General features: G+C 43.3%; 1 protein-coding gene across 1 annotated transcript in view; it reads left to right on the forward strand.

The window, feature by feature from the left end:
• Nucleotides 1-22,425, forward strand: part of HYDIN (HYDIN axonemal central pair apparatus protein) — a gene marked incomplete at its 5' end in the record, with an annotated part of 266,133 nt that overhangs the window by 112,007 nt on the left and 131,701 nt on the right. The window contains 5 exons of the mRNA XM_084256586.1: nt 3,792-4,030; nt 6,712-6,976; nt 9,499-9,642; nt 13,936-14,079; nt 18,834-19,147. Coding sequence (XP_084112712.1) covers nt 3,792-4,030; nt 6,712-6,976; nt 9,499-9,642; nt 13,936-14,079; nt 18,834-19,147 — 1,106 coding nt within the window. The remainder of the gene's footprint in view (nt 1-3,791; nt 4,031-6,711; nt 6,977-9,498; nt 9,643-13,935; nt 14,080-18,833; nt 19,148-22,425) is intronic.

Raw genomic sequence — 22,425 nt, forward strand, 5'->3', positions numbered from 1 at the left:
GAAAGACATACTTCACTTACTGTGTTCTAAATATTTTAGGACTCTACAAATAAGGGTAATTTACTGTGAGAAAAGAGAACATTTTAGAAAAACAGATCAAGTCATTCAAGAATCAGACTTTTTTTTTCTGTAACTGTCCTTTGAAGAGAGATAACTATACAAATATCCTGTCTTATTCCTAGTTTACCTTGCGTGATATTTGATGTTTAATTGTATCTTTTAAGCCTATGTCTCTAGAGATGTCCCATCTTAAAAAAATCATGAGTTATAATAGGATCCATGAAGCTAAGTCTATATTTTCCATTAATACTAAAATCAAAGTAAAATTTCTATATCAACTTTCATCTACATCTTCATTATAAACAATTTATAATCTTGAAAATTGCTCTTATTTCCTTTAATTTATTTAAATTTTAAAATAAAATTTATTTATTAGCTCTATAACTAGCTTTCTGATTTAATAGGATTTGCCCTCAGTTGTTAGTTGGGAAATTGGCATTTAGTCTTAAATATTAGATTTTCCTTATTTAAGTCCTCATAGGCCTGTTCCTATGAGAGTGTTCATTCAGAGCCTGTAGTCTTTTTTTTTTTAAGATCTTTAGAGAGCAAGAAACTTTTTTTCTTTAAAGATGTATTTATTTATGCATACAAGAACCGGGGTACAGGCCAGAAATGCGGGGGGTGAGAGGATTCACAAGAGAGAGTGGGGAGACCAGGCAGATGTAATGAAATACACTGCTGAGGGGAGCAGCAGGCGAGACAGGACAGGTCTCCTGCGCCATGTGGGTTGCTCCCTGGCTGTCCGGGGAGCAAACTCGTGCTGCAGTGGCTGATGATAACTTGACAGCACTGTCTTTAACCTCTGTACCACCAGGGAGGCAGGGCCCATAGTCTTAATCTGCAGTGAGACCAGACCTGGATTTCAGTGACATTCCGAGGCTTTGCTACCCTGTGGGATTTTGCTGCAATGTACATTCTTATTAACAGTGACCACCAGTGCAATTCTATTCCAAACCCCGACCTAGACTAGTCAGGAAGTCTCTGATTTACAGCCATACATTATACCTAAGAGATTGTGGAGCAACTCAATGTTTTCACATTTCTCTCCACAAGAAGCACACCATTGAGAAGTATACTATAGAGATTAAGTGGAAGAAGATAATTTTGAACTGGATGCCTTCTCCAATCCAGCCCACAGAGTATATTTTAGATTTGTTCTAAACTACATTGTTTTCCTCTGTGTGATTTTCTTTAGGGCTCTCCTTCTGTGCTGCCATACTCAGAAGAAGAGTATGAGGAGCCAAGGAAAGTTCAGGGGAAACAAACACTTCTTCAATAAAATTGAGTTTGACTTTTGCTTTCAGTTATCCTGGAAGTTTCTGAGTGATCTCTGCATCTCTTATTCTTTGTTTTTCTACCCTTTTTCCAGTGCATTGTTGTTCATCACTAAATATTTTCTAAGACTATTCATCCATGTAAGTATTTCTGAGTAAAAGAGGTCAGAATTGATTTATACAATAGAGCAATCAAAACAGGGATATATATTTTGTTAATTTTGAGATGATTGTTTTCATAGGATACCAGAGTGGAATAAATCTGGATTTTATTGATCAATAGCACAATATAATTAGGGATCACACTGACTGGTAATTAAGCCTGATTTCATATTTGGATAGAAAAGAGAACATGTCTAGTACATTTGTCATTCAATCAGGGGGTTTCAATATCCTCTGCTCTGGAAAAGTATCTTGTTTAGATTTCCCTGAGGTATTTTCACTTCAGTCTTCTCGTGACTTGCAATTTTGTTGTTTGCATGTTGGTCTCCCTGGATGTCATTTCTGTCTATTCCTTGGGAATGAGAATGTGCTTTGGACATTTTCGTGTCTCCCATAACACCTGAACTACTGAATATGTATGTGCTATATTTACTTGAAAAGGCCTGACAGCAATTGGCTTATCAATTTTTCAGATGATTAGGATGGATAAGGAATAGCTAAAAAGTGCAATGTCATAATCAGAATTTTGAAAGATCTTGACAGGCTGAAAAAAATATGAGAAGAAATTTAAATAACAAAACCTGAATTCAAAATAGAAAAACAAAGTGGAGAAGAACAGGGTAGATATGTTTAACAGTGAGTGATAGACAGTTGAAGAAAGAATTAGCAAACTGGAAGATATTGCAGAAGAAATCATCCAAAATGAAGCACAGAGAACAAAAGAGTGGAAAGTACAGATGAGAGGCTGAGAGACAAGAGGGTATAATAGAGACGTCACACACACATCCAGGTGGAACCACACAAGGCAAGGGCAAAGAGAATGAGGCAGAAACAATTATTTTTTATTTAAATTTTATTTTTATATTCTCCATACAATTACAACCCCCTTAAATAGATAATGGATGAGGATTTTGCAGCAACAAAAGAGATCAAAGCACAGATTCTAGAAGGGTAGCAAATGCTGAGCAGGATTTGCAAATAAAGCCTTACCTAGACACATTATAGCGAACCTGCACTCTAAACAAGACAAGGAGAAAAAAATCTGAAAAGCAGCCTGAGAAAATAGATTATCATCAAAGAAGTAGAATATGTATTTTTAGATTAAGATGCTTATAGGATGATTCATTTTTATGATACCTTAACCAAATTGTCAGCTTTGGAGCCTGATTCTGCCCTGCCCGAGGGGTTTTCTTCTAAAACTGGAATGCAGGGTTTGAAAACTTGAGCTGAAGCAAAAGAGGAAGATTCCATTTGTTCTCTTTGGCTCTAAGAGAGTGGACCAAATACCATTGTGTGGAAGATTCACAAAACATATCTGTACTTAATATATACCAGTTTGAGTTATTAAAACCTGGGCTTAGATAAGAAATGGGTTCTCTGACCTCAAAGGGTTTGGTTAGGAAGATACATCCATCCATTCATCTATCCAATATTTATCAAGCACCTACTATGAAGTGAGCATAGTTATGGATGCTGAGGATGTATTGGGCAATATCAACGAGGACAAAAAAAACAGTGCCCTCCTCTGGGAGCTTCTAGCTTGGTATAAGGAAACAGACAAGCATGATAAATAAGTCAGTTGTGTACTGTACCAGGAGATAAGAAGTGTTAAGGGGAAAAAATAGAACAGGCTAAAGGGGATCAGGAATACTGGGGGGAGGATTCCCATTTAAAATCCCAGGGAAGGATTGTTTGGCCAAAGGCCTCAGGAGAGAGAGAGTAAGCTCTGAGAGGCTAAGTAGTTAAAAGAACAGATTGGTGGGAATCACTTCCAACTCTATAATGCAGCCCTACTTCAAAGTAAGTGTGGGACTTTAGCAATTACAATTCGATTATTATGAAGTGATAGAAATCAGGATGACTTCCTACTTTGTGTTTATTAATTAAAGCTGCTCATCCTCACCATAACACCATAGAAACTCAGCATTTGAAAAACATTTCTTTTAAACCTTCAAGTTCCAGAAAGGGTGTTGTACCTTCTGTTGATGTCTCAGAATTTGGAAATTAGAGCAGATAATTAGTATAGACTTGTCAGAGAACTAGACTGTCATCCTGAGAAAGAAATGTAAAGAATCTTCACAGAGTGTTCAAAAGTAGAATTGTAGGTTTGCTCTTCAGAATCAGAGAAAAAAGAGAAGCCAACAAACACCCATCTGCTTTGATTTGAAAAAAATAATGTTTGTCTCTGATGTTGGGTTCTGCAGTGCCAGGCATTTGAAGTATAGAGGGCTTTGACATGTGCAGTATGAAAAGCCAAGAATATCTTCACTGTTAACTTGTAGTCTTGTGTTGCAGGCAAACAAAAAGTCACTTTGGACCGTTGAACCCAGTGAAGGCACGGTTCCCCCGGAAGCTGAAGTTCAAGTGACATTGACCGCCAACCTGAATGACATAGTGACATTCAAAGACACAGTAGTGCTGAACATCAAAAATAGCAACACCTACCAGATTCCTGTCCAGGCTTCTGGATTTGGCTCTACCATTGTTTCAGATAAGCCCTTTGCTCCAGAGCTGAATTTGGGAACACGTTTTAGGTAGGCAAAGTATTAGGGACCAATTTTTATAGCTGTCACATATGGTGCATAGCTGAGCATCTCCTCTTAATTTAGGAAATTATTTTTAAGTAAATAAAATCAGTCTCTTCACTCCTCCCCTTTCCCATTTCTTTTTCCCCTTCTAGAAGCGCCCATCAGGCATAAGACTAGTAACCAAGCTATGACTCTGTTTTCCAAGCTGTGTCCCTGTACTCTGGAAAAGAGAAGGTTCTTAAGAAGTGTGTTCTTCCAAACTTTGTGGAGGCTGCTCCTATGACAAATTGAGAATCTCAGCCATGATTTTTCCTCTTTGATTCCAATATGCTGCTAATTTCTTTACATGAATTTAGAAACTACAGATGCATGTTACTGGAGTGTAACAAGAAAGTAGAGTATAACTAGGAAGGTAGAAATTTATTACAAATGTGTCTTATCTGGTATTGCAAAGCCAGTAATTTTTTTTTTCTTGTATGTCCTCTGCTTACCTCCCCACTGTAATGCCAGTTGATGTTGTTGCAATTGGCACCACTGATCACTCCAGAAAAAACTAGAGAGTCTAAATATTTAAATAAAAAGTGGTACAGTATACACACCTCCGAGAAGATCCAATGTGGCTCGAAAGATGTATGGGGTTTGAATGCATGTGAGGGTTTATTTGTGCTTCCTCAGAAGAGTCACGTGACTGTCACTAGTTGAGTCATGGTGGGGGGCAGTTAAAGTTTCCCTGCCTTTGCAATACAGTGAGCAGATCTCAAGGAGGGGGGGGGGCCTGCATTCTTGTCTACCTGGCCCTGAAACCAAGATGGGTACACTCTACTTGAATGCCTGGCAAGAAACCCTTAGGAGCTTCCCACACACCCATCCATGCCTCCTTTCCCCTGTTCCAATTCCAAAATGGGCACTTGATTGAAAGTACTGTAAACCAATAGGAATTAGGTAACAGGCATGTCAGATAGCTGAATTGCATGTGTTTTCAGACACACATCCAATTATGGTTTTGTGTCAAGTGAAAATTCCTTTCTGCCCATCTATTGGCATAGGCTAGGGCAATTTGTCATTGCATGCATACCATGCTTCTATTTCCAAACTCATTTGTTAAGTGCACTCAAATATAATTATAGAAAGCAGTACACTGCAACCAGACTCAATTACATGTTCTTAATCTACAAATAGCCTCAGAGGATATTCTGATGCTTGCTTGGAATTGGAAGGATAGCTATTAGTTTTCTATGAATAGAGCAGCCAACTGTACAACTGTAGTTTTTAGCTGTCTGTTTCCCCTCTGCCTAAACTTTATCATTCTTTTTGACATGAAACCATGATGCTAGTGATCTCCAGAAGAAAAGGGCAGGCAAACTTCAGCCCACTGCCTGTTTCTGGAACACAGCTATGCCAGTTGACACACATTTTTCCATACCTTCTTTCACAGTACAGCACAGTTGAGTAGTTGTGACACAGACAATGTAGCCCCCAAGTCAAAATAGTTATTATTAATTATAAAATTAACTGTAAGAAAAAATTCACCATCTTTCTGGGCATGTTGGACTACTCATATGTTACCCCTTCTGATTGCATATTCTTTTGGTAACTCCCTGAAATTTTTAGAGCTTCTGTGTCTTCCTTTATAAAATGGGAGAGTAAATATATTTGTAGTGGATTGCTATGGTGATTGAAAGATCATCTTTTATTGTGAGTAAGTGACTGAGAGCTTGCCTATTTGTTATTTGTTATTACTGAAATCTACCGTTAGTCATGAAATCAAACTGCTGAGTAAGAAACCAATGAACATATCCCAGCAGTGACGCCTGACAACTGGCAAATACTCCTTATTTATCTGATGCTTCAACTTATCAGATCTGTCATTTCCTAAGGAGGAAGAGATGGCATGAAATCTCAAGGCCTAATAAAATTAAAGAAGTAAGAGTCCTCAGATGAGTTTTCCCCCTGAAAAAGTCTCTTAAAACAGGCTTGTAAATCAGTTTTTTAAAAATCTGAAAGACACATTTGAACCAACTCTAAGATCTTAGAAACCTGAATGTCTAGCAATACCCCAGACAATCAAGAGATCTTCACTAAATATTTGTAGAATAGGTGAGTGAATGAATGAATGAGAGAAACTGAAGCATCTTTAGAGCTCATTAGTTTGAGAAAAATGGTCCATTGCCATCCCCTTGGTATTTGGCAAGGCTGAGAGGATGTATATTATTGTTCTTCTAAGTTCCCTTCAATATAAGTCCATCAGAAGACATTTGACTCAGTCAATAGAAATTAACTGAATATGATTGAAATATGCCTCTCTCCAAAAGGTTTTTCCCTTTCACTCACTAGTACAATTTCTCCCACGGAAGAGTGGTTTTTCACTTGTTCTGTGGCCTGCTGGACCTGCTGGGGAAGATGGAGGGTGGCTGGGACCACTTTCCCTCAGCTCCTCCCCTGGGCGTGGCAATGCAGGGACCAAACCCTGTCCCCAGCGCAGTCTGTTGGCCCCATGAGTAGACACTGACCTTGTCCACTGCTGTGGTCACTCCTGGTGGAGCCATAGCTTAGCCTGCCGGGTTTTGTTTTCACATCACGTCTCTTCCATTGCTCACCCTTTAGAAATCCCGGAGGAGTCAGTCCCAGGGATGTAGCAATGAACTTCCTGCACCTGAGCTCACTCAACACTTGTATCCTCTTTGCAGCCAGGACACCTTTTATTACCACTTCAAGTTGACCAATAAGGGACGTCGGGTCCAACAGTTGTTCTGGATGAATGAAGATTTCCAGCCCCAGGAAAAGCTAAGCAGGAAGAGTCTGGCTAAGAAGGGACTTAGTAAGAGCCAGTCCCAGCTCCAGGGGCCCAGGGCTTTCCAGAGCCCCGTATTTCAGCTCCACCCCATCAGGATGGAGCTGTACCCACAGCAGACCTTGGACGTGATCCTGGAAGGCTATTCTTCTATTTCCAGGGTAAGCGGACAGCACGTTTCATTTATTTCTCCTAAATAAATCTTTGCTTTGTTTCTTAGGAGAGTCCCTTGACATTTATCTGAAGAAACGATGTGGTTTCTCAAGGATTTCAGAGTGCACGGAGTTACCATGGCAGCAGCCATTGCTTTCAAGGTTCAGTTCTGCTCAGTTCTCTGTTTCTTTCACAGCTATCATGAACCCAATCTTCATATCCTCTTTCAAGCTGGTTATCGTCCCCTCAGGGTCCACAGTCACCAGCCAACAAGTCTCTGGCAGAGGACATCCAGTGTTCCCCAGAGCTAAGCCTCCCGTGAACACTCAGCAGGGTTCCTTTCATATTTTTCACACAAAGTGTGTTGATAGCAACATTCAAGCAGCATCTCCTGTCCAGGTGTCAGGGCATCCCGATGGTTTCCCTCTCAGCCTGACAAAGCAGCATCCCATTTATTTTTATAAAAAGATTTATTTATTTATGCATACAAGAACTGGGGTGTAGGCCAGAGGTATGTGTGGTGGGGTGGCGAGAAGATTCACCAGAGACAGAGTGGGGAGTAGAACAGGCAGACCTACTGAAATACACTGCTAAGGGGAGCAGCAGGCAAGACAGGAGAGGTCTGCAGTGCCATGTGAGTCAGCTCCCTGGCTGGGGAGTGGCTCTGATAGCTTCACAGTGCTGAGGTCCAAACCCCTACACCACCAGGGAGGCCCAGCAACTTCCCACTTAGAGTCAGCCTTTGGTACGTCAGTCAAAGAGCTGCTTTGACTTCAGCCTTCCAACCTTCTGCTCTTATTTTGTCATCATTCTCCTCAAAATGTGCAGCCGGACCCAGACCTTGTGTCTGTTTATTCCCCTTCCCTTTTGGAGACAGGAAACCACCAAACGAAGCTTCCAAAAATCTCTTAAGAACCTCTGCTACCTGACAGGCCAGGTTTGCAGATGCCATGGGAGAGTTGCTGAAGCTCCTGGTCGCTCACCAAATCAGAAGGTGATGCTGAACTTCTCCTCGTAGAACAGGGAACAATAAGAAACCTCCCTTCCAGCAGACAAGATAAGAAAACTGCCCCCTGGTAGCTCCACTTCTTCATGAAGTGTTTTCAGGTAGAAGACATTCTCAGGGCAAAAAAAAAAAAAAAAAAAAAAAAAAGTGACTTCTCAATATGGAGCATATAATATACCCCTACTCTGTTTGTCAGGAGTCTGGCCTGCTAGTATCTGGCAGGCAGCTGGTGGCAGAGCACTGGTACCGACAAGGGCGGGACCCCACTCAGGCACTGAGCCTGCTGTAGATGTCCGTTTCATTTGCCTTGGTATTTTCAAACCTGGCCATGTATTTTTTTTGATTCATTAAGAATTAATTTTTTCATGAAGTCCCATTGTTTTACATCCTTGTTACTATGTTGACAACATAGCCTAATTAAAAAAATATTTTGACAGTGTAGGATTTCTCGCCTCAGGCGTGGTCGCCAGAGTGCTCCTACACCCAGGCATCCACAGTCCTCCACCAGAGTCCATCTTGCTCCCCCCTCCCCTTCTCTCCTCCCCTTCCCCCTCTCCCCATGCATGCCTTAGATCTATGCTGACCACATTTTTAAAGGCATTAGATCTAAAGTGTAGGGTTTTGAATTCACTTGAAGCTCTACTAAAAGCTTCCTTGAATCTTCACTCAAGTTATGCTGCATCATTGAGACTTGAATTTATTAACACCTGAAACCTTGGCACTCTTCCATACAGGCTATTCATGATATAAATTTACTTTTGGTCCTTTCTATTTTTTGAAAATCTAGGCCTCTTAGGTCCAAAAAAAATAGTTTCTATGGCATAATTTTCAAATATTCAAGCTTGAAAAGCAAAGTTTTCCCAGCCACAGTTTCTGATTAGCTTGATGAGAAGTCATATAAGTACCATTGAACATAAAGGATTTTATCTGCCTTGTCCATCACTAGCACATCCGGTGCCAAGCTGACCAGGTGCATAAGAAATAATATATACATGCAAGGGGGCCTCCCTGGTGGTGCAAGGGGTTAATTCTCAGCATTATTAAGCTCTCGGCAGCCACTGAAGCATGAGTTCGATCCTAAGCCAGGGAGTTGACCCATGTGGTGCAGCAGACCTCTCCTGTCTCACCCACTGCTCCCCTCAGTATTTCAGTAGATCCACCTGCTGTGCTCCCCACTCTGTCTCTGGTAAGTCCTCTCACCCCCTGTACCTCTGACCTATACCCTTGTTCTTGTATGCATAAATAAATAAATCTTTAAATACATATATGCAGTGGTTGAACTGAATGTGAATTGACCATTTCCTCAGGGCAGTCAGAAACACATACGGGATTTCTGCAGGACACGTTAAACCAATCAGAATTGAGTTGTGTGGCAAAACACGAGTGCCGAAATATACTCTTCCAAAAAAATGTGTTCTTTCCTGGTGTCTGCAGGCAGGCAGTTAAGATCAGCTTATGCGATGTTGAGAATTAAGTTTTCTGAGCTATGGAGGTTCCAAATGCGCTGGTGTGTCTCCTCCGCAGATAGTTCAAGAAAAGCTGGTGTGCCACGCCATCATCGGAGCACAAAAGGGGAAGAGCTTTGTGATGACCGTGAACATCATCTGTGAGTTTGTGGAGCCGATCATCCAGCTGTCCACCAAGCAGCTCATATACCGGCTGGAGAAGGTCAGTGGGGCTGCCCTGGGGAGGGCCGGGTGCTCCCCTGGGGGTCAGCATGTCCACCTTTCACTTGGGGGAGTGAAGGGAGGTCGGTTACACCTACACCCAACAGATGTTTTTTTAAAGTTAAAACACATTCAACTAAAAAATTCTGAATCTAGCCTATGTACCTTTGAAATGTAAATGATTATGGAAATTCTACTTCCATCATTCCTGATGCCTGAGACTAAAGTGAAGTGCACTGAAAACGCATTTCAGTTGATCCTTTGACAAGGTAGGGGAGACAGTGTTGAAGGAGAGTTCTTGATAACTGCAGTCATCTGCACAAGTGGCCGCCACTTGGCTCACGTTCATTGCATGCGTCGCCCAGTTGTTCCCACAGCCATCTGCACAGCAGGGACGTCCCACGGCCATGCCATCAGCACACAAGAGGAGATGCAGATACAACCTGTCAGCAGAGAGATCACCTAACCCACTTGAGAATGACCCTTTTTGAGTCCCACGCATTAGCTGGTATGGCTGTCCATGCCCCTGAGTTTATGGGGCCCTGAGGACAGAGGCAGAGGACAGCGGGTGGGTGGCAAGGACTGCTCGGGACTCGGGGTCAGTTGACAAGGAAGTGGTGGGAAGTCGCAGTGGGACTTGCCCTACTCCTCAGCAGTCATCTGGCACAGAATTATTTACTATCCCAATGGAAATATATGGAATGCCTCTCCTGAGCAGCGGACTGCGTTGGTGCTGAACATCTGGTGAACCCGCCAGTCAGAGCCAAAATTGAAAGACTGGTTGTTGGGTACAGGCTGTGAACAGATCGTCATAATTTAGTTGTTTGAACTGCAATCCTAAACAGTCCTGTGGACAAGTGTACAGTGCTGTGAGAACGTATGTCAGGGGTATTTGTGCAGGTGGCCATCGATGGCTTCCTTGAGCGCCTGCCCAGGGTTGAGACTTGCAGGGAAATAGAAATCAGTCTGGAGAGGAGGTGGAGGGAGGAATGTGGGCAGAAGTAGCCGCACATCCATGGGCTGAGTTGGGAAGGCACTTGGGTGAGCATGTAGACCTGGGAGGCCACCTTCAGCAGAGACTGTACCAGGGATGCCAGGAGGACCCTCTAGAGAAGTGATGGGGACCAGATGTGGGTGGCATGACCTGGAGGCAAGCTCTGGACTTTGGGTTTTATTCTCTCATGGGAAGGTTTTAGGGAGGAGAGTGACACTATCAGATTTATTCATGGATACAGCCAGGCCAGCTGCTGAGTAGAATATTTATTAAGGCCTGCCATGTGCCAGGCACTGTCTAGGGATACAGCAGTGAGGGCAGACACTCCCTGGTGAACCTCGCCAAGCAGTAGGTGGGCCGCTGTCCCACTGTGTTCTATGCTGTCACCCCAAAGGCCTGGGCCCGGGGGGCCCATCCGCCAAAGGTCGTCATCTGGAGACTCGTAGGCCAGCGCTCAGGACCATTTATTCTGGTGCTGTGTTCTAGCACTTTTGATCATATCAAGTAAATCTCTACAGAGCATCCACCCGGGGCAGGCGCCCTTCTAGGACATGAAGGAGGGAACTTACAGCCCAGTAGGGGAACTAAGACATGTAGGCACCATCGAAATCCACAAATCCATTGTGAGCACCTGTAGTGGATTCAGTAGCAGAAACCCTGGCTCACCAGGTTTGTGGGGAGAATAGAAATCGAAGAACTGAAGGGTTTTGGTTTGGTTTCAGAATGCTAAACGAACCGTGGCAAGTTTTGTAAGACATATTAAAAGAAAATACTATAAGAATTCCTGCTACTGTTATTAAGCTCGTTGCTCTGATTTAAATTCTTCCATTTTTAAGTAACAGGAAAGATATTTATTGGTGACAGCTGCACCAAATTTGGTGGCATCATATTTTCTGTAAATGTAGCTATTCAGAGAAAACTCTGTGAATATTTATTGAAAAGCTATTCTGTGCAAGACATTCAATATATGTTAAATATGCAGCTTAGTTTCTTTAGTGGATGCTTTTATCCTAAGCCCATAAACACTCATAAAAATGTGTGGGTAGTGTTCTTTTTTTTTTTTCTCTTTATATCTGTAAGCCTTGTTTTTCAAAAGTATATTCATTTTCAAATGTCTATTGTTTGAGCTTATCCCTAGAATATAATAGCAAATATTTTGAATATGGCAGTGACTTACTGGATTAAAAAAGGAATTGAGTTACAACCCTCTGCTTATTCACTTTTGTCCTTTCCCCACAGCACCCCACCCTCTGCCCCACCAACATCTCAAGTTTGAAAACTGTCCTATTACTCTATTTTTCATAGTTCATTTCTTGTGCATATTTAATCCTTATTGGGGCCAATGAAGAAGTAGAACCTCATTATTCAGTGTGTGCAAGAGATCTGTGAGGTCTCGGTATTGAGACTTAATTATGTAACGCCCCGTTATCTGTTATGTCTCCTTATTTTAACTCAAGGTGGTGTCCCTGACTTGGTAGATCACACTGTAGCGATACCAGCCCTGCCTGTGGGAAGGGTTTTGTGGTGACCACTTCCTCAGATTTGATCTACTTTACGCCTGTCGTACCACTCACGCCGCGGAGATAAAACAGCATCTCTGTGGGATTGAAAAGGTCAATTGAAACGAGCAGTCAGTTTGCTTCATGAAGTCCAGCAGTAGATCCTGCCTCCTGTTAATTGGGGAGACAAACAACCCTGAGAGAAGGGGTCATTTTAAAATAGAACAGATTTTCTGCACATCGACTCCTTCCCATCCCTGACCTCTAAATGGCCTCTTGCCAAAACCAACCAAGTGAGACTTCTCCACTTCCAATCTGCCTGCAGTGGCGCAGCCACCTGGGGAAGGTTGCTGTGTGGACAGTTCTCCTAGCAAAGCCTACATAAGGCCCCTAAGTGGTGCTTCGCCCCAGACTACAATGCCATCTGCAAAAAGTGAGTCCAGTACCCATATTACCATGTTGGGGGGCCAGGAGGGAATGGTTGGCATCTTGTGGTAAGTGCCAGACCGAACCCCTAAAAGAACTTAGGGGTGTGAAGACAGTGAGTGGAGTGCAACTGAGGGGAGAGGCTGGAGCCAACTATTATGAATGAATGGTTATGTACCCCCCCCTCCCCACCAACCCAGATGACTATGTGGAAGCCCCAGTGTGATGGTATGTAGACATAGGGCCCCTGGAAAGTGATGTGCTCATGCAGGTGGAGCCCTCCCGAATGGGGTTAGTGACCTTGTAAGAAGAGACAAGAGAAACACCCCCCACTCTCAGCCATGGGAGGACACCTTGAGAAGGTGAAGCCAGGAAGAAGCCCTCACCAGACACTGGGCTTGCCGGCACCTTCACCCCAGACTTCTCAGCCTCTAAAGCTGTGAGACAAATCTGTTGTTTAAACCACCCAATCCGTGATATTTGTGGAGGCAACCGGAACAGTGGACACTGGGCCTAAGTTTGCTCGGAGCCAGGGCACCCAGAAACCATAACAGAAGAAAGTCTGTGCTGAACAAAGAAGCTGAGACAGCAGCAGACCAAAATGTGATATCAGGAGGATTTAACTGAAATTGGAACAAGAAGGAAAAGGCAATCCAAACAAAGGGGCCTGGGAACCACTGGCCGGAATGGTCAGGAAAGCCAGCGGGTAGAGGGAGGAGTTTCTCCTTGGGGGCCTCCGAGCAAAGGCTTCCCCTCACCTATTCCTAATAGCAATGGGCCCTCTTACCAGCTCAACATCCGCTTCTGATACTTTCTCCATTTGGAAAATTAATTTTGATGTGTCTGACATGTGAAAAGATGCTTCTAAATCAACTCTCCCAGTGTTCATTTTAGAGGGAATGGTTATGAGCATTTGTCGATACAATAAGTCTATTTGCAAATTGGGTATTTTAAGTATGGAAAAACTATCGCATAACAAAAAAAAATGTTTAATATAATGATACCGTCCATGAGACATGCTAATTTATTAGACATTATTTTATGAGATTGTGGAAGCTTGTATTGCAATAGTTCTATCCAGAGACATGACAACCAAAGAGTGAGACATTGAATTTGAGTTTTCTCACTTCCATAGAGTCTCTTCTCAGTAGTCCACCATACAGTACATTAAAAATGATGGCTCTAAATCTCTATTAGGGAAAAAACATTATATACACATGTACATATATATGTAAATAGAGAGAGACTTAAAGAGACAGTTGGACGGTGGGAGCAACGCTAATTCTGCTGTTAGCAACGAATATGAGACTCTCCTGCTAAAGGCTTACCATATTTACTAACACTTGGTTTGCATCCTCTTTTTTCTTTTTTGCAGAAGCCCAACACTGTCCTGGAACCCAATTTCCAGCCCTTGGCCCTGAAGAATACCTCCACCCTGCCCGTGAATGTGCTGTTGTCCACGGGCGGCCCCTTCTTCATCTGCGAGACTGATAAATCTCTACTGCCCTTAACCCCTGAGGTAAGTGATCAGGGGGCTTTTCTGACCCTCCGGAGAGGCTGTGTGTGTGACAAAGGAGCAGAATAATGTCAGTGTGCTGCCTGATTCCAGTCCAGAAAAATGTAAAGAACCCAGGAAATGGAGGAAAGAATATAGGAAATTGAAAAGTCGTGCTTTAAAAAGAACTCAAGGATGAGATAAAAGTATTTAAAGAGGACTGAAACTACCAAACAGGGGAAACAAATGGAGGACAAAATGAAAATTCAGCCACCAGCAGCTTTCTTAGTCTGTATAGTAGATTGGGCCCACTTGCTCCCTCCTGGAGTGGAGGGAGATGAGAGCAGAAGTGTTCAAGAGGGAAGAAGCCCGGGACAAGAAAACAAAGCTGGGAGAGGATAGATGTAACCAGACACTGAGCATCTGAAACAAATTCTGGAAGGTAGATTGAAGATTAGGGTGAGTTGATAAATCACAAAAATCTGCAACCTAGAAAATTCTCCAGTGAGGTTGTGGGTGCCATCCCCCCAAGCAGCCTGTGCTCAGAGGCGATTTGTATGAAAACTCTGAAGACAGAGGGATTCCGTGGGCTGTCCCACCTGACAACCCCTCTCCCCCCCCCAAAAAAAAACATGGGCAACTAGCTTTTATCTCAAAATACAAAGATAAGTGTGCTTCTCCAGGGAAACAGATCAAAATATTTGGGGAAATTTAATGTTTCTAGTGTCAGTATCAGCACCCTAGAATAATCACTGGCATCTGGGGTGTGTCCACCACTGGCCATTCCCTCTCTGCCCATGGAAACTGCCCTGTGGCCAGGCCTGCAAGAATTGAGAAACAGTGACCTCCAGGTTGCTGGGAAGCCAGGGGAGCTCAGGAGCTGCTGCTTTTGGGGTGATAACTATTTTAGTACAGTCTGGCCTTCTGTGTCACCTGCAAATGTACCTTTAATTAAAGCATACATATAATTCAAGTGCTTCTGCAAACTGATAAGAATACCAACAATCCAACAGAAAAATAGGCAAAAGGAAGTGAACAGTGAGAGCACCAAAAACAAACAAAAGAAAGTCTCTTAAATATAGGAAAATATGTTCAAATTGAATAATACTAGAATAAAATGCAAATCAATATGGCTATGAAGCCCTTTTTTTATTTACTCTCAAATTGGCCAAGAGCAGAAAATAACTTGGATGTGGCTGCTAGGGAGGGTTGAGGAAGCAGCTGTGCCCCTGCAGTGTGAGGGAAGTGTGCATTGGAAAGCAATATGGCAAGACCTATCGAGATTTTAAATGTCCATACCCCTCTACTCCTAGGAATTTATCCCAAAGACATAGATCCAGCACACAAGGTGAATTATATGTAAGGATATTCGCCACAACATTGACTATAGGAGCGAGAGACCAAAAGCCAATATCCATCAACAGGAGAATAAACAATGGCAGAATTATATGGTGGAGTAAAAGGCTTTCAGCTATTAAGAAAAATGAAATCCTGCCATTTGCAACAACGTAGACGGACCTAGAGGGCATTTTGTTGAGTGGAGTAAGTCAGACAGACAAAGATGAAGCTGTACGATCCCACTCCTACGTGGTACATAAACAAAACAGATGAAATCCAACAGAATAAATAAAAATGAACTAAATAAAACAAAAATAAACTTTTAGACTCGAAGACCAAATTAGTGGCCACCAGAAGGGAAGGGAGGAAGGAGAGTTGGGGAGCATCAATCAGGTGGAAGGGCTCAGTCGTAGGATGAAAGATGGACCTGAACTTTTAAGGGTGAACTTAGCCTATAGCTCCAGATGTTGGATTATAGCGATGTACACTGATACCTATATAATGGTATCATGCAGTGCTACTTCAATTAAAAAGTATAAAGAAATACGATAAATGTTTTGGAAACTTAAAGAGTGAGACAGCTCCGTAAACACTAGTAAGTGATCTCCCAGTGGGAAAGCAAAGTGCAGAGCAAGAGTGCCCGGGATGCTATCATTTGGGTTTAAAATTAATCCTCCTACAAAGGTCATTTTATAACCATACACTTGGGTAGGCAGGACACTTATAAACTTGAGTACTTCAGGGGAGGGAACCCCTTGGCTTGGGTGAGACCTGGGGAGATGGGCACAAAGGTGACTTGCATTTCATTGTTCTAGCTAGTCTACATACAAAGGAAATTTTTTTTTTTAATTTTTTTTTAAAGATCATTCTTTGTCCTGGGACAAAATCATGTAGAATATTCTATAGTGAGTCATATCGTAGTGAAGTTTCTGGTCCTATTGATAATCAAAGAATTCCATTACATATAAGCCAAAAAATAAAAGGAAAAAATCTTCCCACTGAGGGAAGATTTTAGACCTACTTCGGCCTTCTACACAGTACTATTTAATGCCAGTCAACAACAGAGCAGTGGAGACAAAGTGTTGAGGGAAAACTCAAAGGTGACTCCCAAATTTTATAACCAGCCAAACTGCCCTTTAAGCATAAAGGCTACAGACACCCTCAAAATGCAAGGAAGGAATGAAAACAGTGTTCACACAGCCCTGATGAAAAACCAGTTTGCTAGTGAAACACTGCAGTTCAGAAGAACGAAATAAGGCACATGGGAATGAAAAAAAAAAACAGTGGGTCCATTTAATTATAGAATTGAAATGAAACAACCTTGGTGATCCCAGAACACAATGTTTAAGCCTCATCCTTTTAAAATCAGTGCTATAGCCAATAAAGAGTAGGGGACAGGGAGGACGAACATACAGATTCCATCCCCCTTAGTGCTGGGCGTCAGCAGATGCTGTCTGGAGTTGAAACTACTTAATCCTTACCCATCTTCCTCTTGTATGTAAAGGGATAAAGTAATAATTGGCATTTACACACCATGTGCCAGGCACTGCTGGGAACACATCCCCTACATACCAACTCATTTCCTGCAAAGAGGAAGGTACTATTAATACCCCTGTTTTACTGATGGAGAAACCGAGGGTTGGGGAGGCTAAATATCTGTGTCCAAGTTCATAGGACCCAACCTGGTCCTGTACCAGGACATTTTGTTCAGGGGTTGTTTTTGTTTTTGAGAAAAAAATTCAAGCATGATTTTTAAAATATAAGTACATATAGCCTAGTTCCATTTTGTATTTATCCTTCCATGACGTCTGAAGTGCTACCAAATGTGAATGCTGAAAAATACCATTTAGAGCAAGTGTCTCATTTCTTCTCTGTGCTTTTTTATATATAATAATGTAAATGTTTGTGAATATGTATCATTGCTACAAAACAGCAGTCATTCTTCTGGGGGGAAAAAAACACATTCAAGTTGATCTTCAAAGATATTTTGAAACCCCTAGCATTTTGATAGCAAGTGCTGCCGTTGCCGTGGCCTACGAGAACAGGACCCAGCCTCCAAGTCATGGCCCGAGCTCTGATTCTTGAGTCAGGGGTTGGCTTGATCTACAGAAGTCATCCGAGTCTTGTTGCTGAAGGGCCCCATGAAACACGTAAACGCTGAGACTCTGTGGAGAGGGATGAGCACCGCACACACCTTTGTTCTGTGCACTTCCTCGGTGCCTCAGGCACTCTGCAAAACCAGGAGGCGGCTTGCACAGAATAAATATGGGAATCGAGCAGGTCTTTATAAAGCCAACTCATCCTCTTGATCCATTCGCTTGGGGACATTTGGGTTGTTTCCATATCTTGGTTATTGTAAATAGTGCTGCGATAAACATAGGGGTGCAGATTGCCTTTCAGATTGGTGTTTTTGTGTCTTTAGGTAGAGTCCTGAGATGGAATCACTGGCTCATGTGGGTCATTTTTAGTCTTTTAAGGCCCCTCCATGCAGCTTTCCCAATGGTGGTAGGAGAAATTATGGACTACACACGAGAGGAGAAATCAAATTCTATCTAAAAATTAACAACGATGTAAGAAAATAAAGACATATATTTTAAAAATAAATAAAAAATAAAGAGGAGGGGAAAAAAGCCAACGCAGAGCCAGGCTGTTGCCTGTTACTCTGGCCTTAGTATCCAGAAATACGTGCAGGTTTGACTCAAAAAGAAAAAAAAGAAACTGAACAAACTCTGTAAAACTCCGGAGTACCAATTTAAGTTGAATAGAAACAGCAGAAAGTAGCTGACACTGCGCTTAAAACTTAGAATTACAGACATTAGAAAAGCAATTAAATTACTTAATCCATCCCTTTCTGGGGCAACCTCTACAGAACCCCTCCCCCAGGGCTCTAGGAAGCCTCTTAAAAATTTCTTAAATAAAGACCTTTGCCCCTGTGTCTAGAGAGAACATTTTACAATCCCATGTATTTTCAATTAAGGATATTTTATAATAGTCACAGGGGATTTTCCCTTTTTATAACTCCTCAATCCTTATAACCGCCTTACTCTTACCAAATCCCTTTCTTCAAAAATTTCTCTCCAACAAAGATGTAAAACAATGGTACTTCATTAATAAAAATACATACATAAAGAAAAAATCCTTTCCAGATTATCCTTGTTTTCATTGTCATCTAATACATGTGTGTGTGCCTATAGATAGATATATCTATATTGATATCTGTATCAATTTTGATGTAGATAATGCTCACTACTTGCATGTAGGAGTAAGTACATGATTTTGGATAAAGTGTAGCTGTATAGGTATTTAGACTAGACTGCGTGCATTCATGTGCTGTGTGTGTACAGAAGTTCCTATAAATAACTTTGGTTGTCCTGTCTCATGTATCAACTTAGACACCCATGGTACAAAGGTCGGTAACGCCCCATTTTCTTGCTTTGCAGCCTATTAAGCTAGAAATTGATGAAGAAAAGAACCTACTAGTCAAGTTTGACCCTTCCTACAGAAATGATTTGAACAACTGGGTGGCAGAAGAAACTCTCACCATCAAGTACGTGGAGCATCCTCAGGTGGACAGCTTGAGCCTACGTGGGGAGGTGCATTACCCCAACCTCAGCTTTGAGACCATGGAGCTGAACTTTGGCTGTATCCTGAACGATACGGAGGTGATCCGCTACATTAACATCAACAACTGCAGCCCCTTGCTCGTCAAGTTCCGCTGGTTCTTCCTGGTGGATGATGAGGAAAATCAGATAAGGTAGGAGCAATCTCACTGAGCTCTTCGCTGCTGTCCCTGTCTTCTCCTTCGGGCTTGCCCTGGGCTTCTGCATCCTGTGTCCTGGTGTTTCATGAACGTGTTCAATTCTGACAACTGGTTATTGACAAAAGGCACCCGGAGCCTAAAATCATGGTCCAGCTTACATTTCCAGGCAGGAAAGGCAGATAAGACATCTTTGAAAGCCCTCCCTGCCTCCACACTGCGTATCTAACTTGTATACAGATATCACTATCGGTGTATCTGTCTATAGACACACACTTTTATTAACAGAAAATGAGAGCAAGGATAATCTGCTTTATTTATTTTTTATTTTTATTCATGAAATACCATTGCTTTACATCTTTGTTGGAGAAGAATTTTTGAAGCCTCTAGCTGGCTTTGATGTTGACTCTAGGGGTCAGTTCATCAGCAATTTGTGATCAAAAAATAAAAGCTTTGTAGAGCTTTCTTAATAAGCATTTGAAACCCAGAGGAGGAATTGAGCAGGACAGTTCTACCCTGAGCCCATACCCCGCAACTTGCAGTGTCTTCCCATCTGGCCCACAGATGTGCGTGTCCATGTACATGTGCACACACACAGCCACGTGTGCGCAGCGGGAGGCAGTGAGTCCTGGCAGGGAAAGTCTGCCTTCAACAACTCTGTGTTTAGAGGCGTTTCTTCTGCTCAATTAGATTTAAGGTCAATTAGATACTAAATCCAAATTTAATTCGGACAAGTCTTTTCGGAATGTACACGCAGGCTGTTTCCCGAGCCCACGGCAACATTCTCACCTGGGTTGGATGCCTGGCTGGCGGCCAGGATGGAAGGGCTTCTGCACACGCCCTGTTGGATGCGTTGACAGCTGAGTTTTCAGGCCCTGAGTGTTGATTGGTCATTCTGAGCGGAGAAGCCTGGGGTGCTTCCTGCACACAGTCCTCATGTTTATTCCAGCCCCCTTTTCCTCGCCGGCGCTGGTTACCATGGTGACGATGGCTTGCTGAGGATGTCTGTTAGCCAACTACCGGGTAGTACTGAAGCGGGCCTGGGCTGAGTGTTAGGGCCTGCTTGTGAGGTGCCGTGGCCTGTTCAGGTTGGAGATGAAATTCACAATGGAGATGCTGAACATTTAAAGTAATTATGGAGCGATCCGCCAGCCCGACCTAATAAGCTTTGAGAATCAGATCCTGTGACGTTGTTCTGATGTAACACAGCTAACTGAGTTCGTTCCATCTGGGAGCAAAGGACATGCTTTATTTATTTTTTTCAAGAGGTCATTTCCATAATTTCCATAATCAAACAGATAAGATTTTGAAAGTGTATTTGGGTATTACTGGAGATGACATATAAAATTTTTCATTGCTTGAAAAAATTCGTTTAACCACTTTTCCTTTTTTAGTATCTTCCTATATCTTGATATTGAGCTTCTGCTTATAATTCATTTGTTCATTTATTTAGTCATTCAGAGGATCATTCAGAAAACATTTGATGAGATGAGTGACACTAGGGGGCCGATTATTATGTGTAAGACCTCAGCTGCAAAATTGAATAAGCATGGCCTCTGGCCTGAGCTACTGGGGAGCAGATCTGTCAACCACAGCAGATTTGATGATGCTGGGCTCTGAGGGTAGATGGAGGGTAGGGAGGTAACAGCTCATGCTTGTTGGGGGAGGTTGCTCTGAGAAACAGGGTGGAATGTCCCAGATGGAGAAGCAGGGATGCTTTCTAAGGGACAGAAATAGCAAGCATGTATCAGGTAGGCGTGGTGGAGTCCACTTCTGTTGCAAGTAGCAGGAAACCTGACTGAACAAAAGTGGAAAGGAAAGGACATTCATTGGTCCCCACAACCTGAAGTCCAGGTTCATTCTGGCTTCTGGCCTGGCTTCACGCACGAACTTCAGCTGCGTCCCTGGAGCCAGTGTTCTCTGTCTCTTGGGTCTGCCAAGGAGTTGCTGCATTAGTCTGTCTCAGGTCAGCTTGTTCCCACAGTCACCAAATGGCCAGCATCCCTGCGGCCAGGTACGTGCAGCTCCAACCAATGGAAGGGAACTATTCCCTTCCATGAGATCCACGGGCGGACCAGCTTCAACACGCCTCTGTCCCCTCCCCCAGCCAGTGAAGCTCTGCTCCCCTTAGGCCTTGCCACACTCCCACACCCAGGCCTGCCATGGTGCCTCCAAACCACCTGGACAGATGGGGCTGTCCAGTGGTAAAGCCAATCTCCAGACAAAAACTGACCTATGAGAGAATGAATGCTGGAGAGAAGAATGACTTGCACCCCCAGTGTGAACAGAGGACACATCCATGGGGCTACAGCACAGAATGCAGGATGAGGGAGCAGACGGGAGCCAGGTCTGGTAGTGTGTGTGAGATGTCTGGTACTTGATAAGGAGTTAACCCTCCTCCTCCCTGCCTCTCTTCCAGACCTGTCCTGGTAAATGACCCAGTTGTCTGGGAGGCGTCTGCTTCTTTCCTCTCGCTAACCCACCCTCCCCGTCAGTCCATCACCAGGTTCTGCCTCTTTCACTATCTGAAAAGGCCCATTCCCTTGTCCACTGCTGCCGCCCTAGTTAAAGTCACTGTCATGCCTTGCCTGGACATGGCAGCCCTGACGGGCTCTCTGCCTGCATGCCTGCACCACAGTCTGCTCTCCACTCGATGATTCTGCTGGCTTCCAGGCCTTGGTGACCATCCATGACCCTGGGGAGGAAGCAGCAAGTGCTGCCTGTGCCCCACCAGCCTGAGTGGGTGCTGTTCCTGCATCTGCTCAGGTTTCTCCTCAGTCACTTCCCCTGGCCACTCTGACCTCTCTGGCTGCTTTCCTGTCCAGGGGTGGTCTTGCCCAGCTGCTCTCCACTCCTTACCTTCTAGCTCCTCAGTCAGGTCTCAGCCTAAACACCCTCCCCAGGGAAGACTTCTCTGAGATCCTTCCCTCTGCCAGAGCCCCTGTTGCAGGCAGGAGGCCTGTCCCTCTCATACTTTTGTCATCACATCTCAGTCCAACTTCCCAGCTGGCTCCTTATTCCCCAAGAGGCCAGTGAGCCATCTGTCCTGCTGCCTTTGGGTCCCCAGAGCCCAGCACAGAGTAGGTCCTCAAAGGGCATTTTTTAATTAACTAGCTGATTCCCCCCAGATATTTGTCGTGAGAGGAGAACCCTTTCATAACTGGTTTAAGATTCTTTTCTGTCAGCTTCCTGTCGCCTGCCAAGCGGAAGGGTTCACAGCATAAATGTCACCTTGAATAGCAAAAAGGAAAAAAAAATGCCACTTGCCCATCACA

The sequence above is a fragment of the Talpa europaea genome (genome assembly GCF_964194135.1).
Source record: "Talpa europaea genome assembly, chromosome: 16".
NCBI lineage: Eukaryota > Metazoa > Chordata > Mammalia > Eulipotyphla > Talpidae > Talpa > Talpa europaea.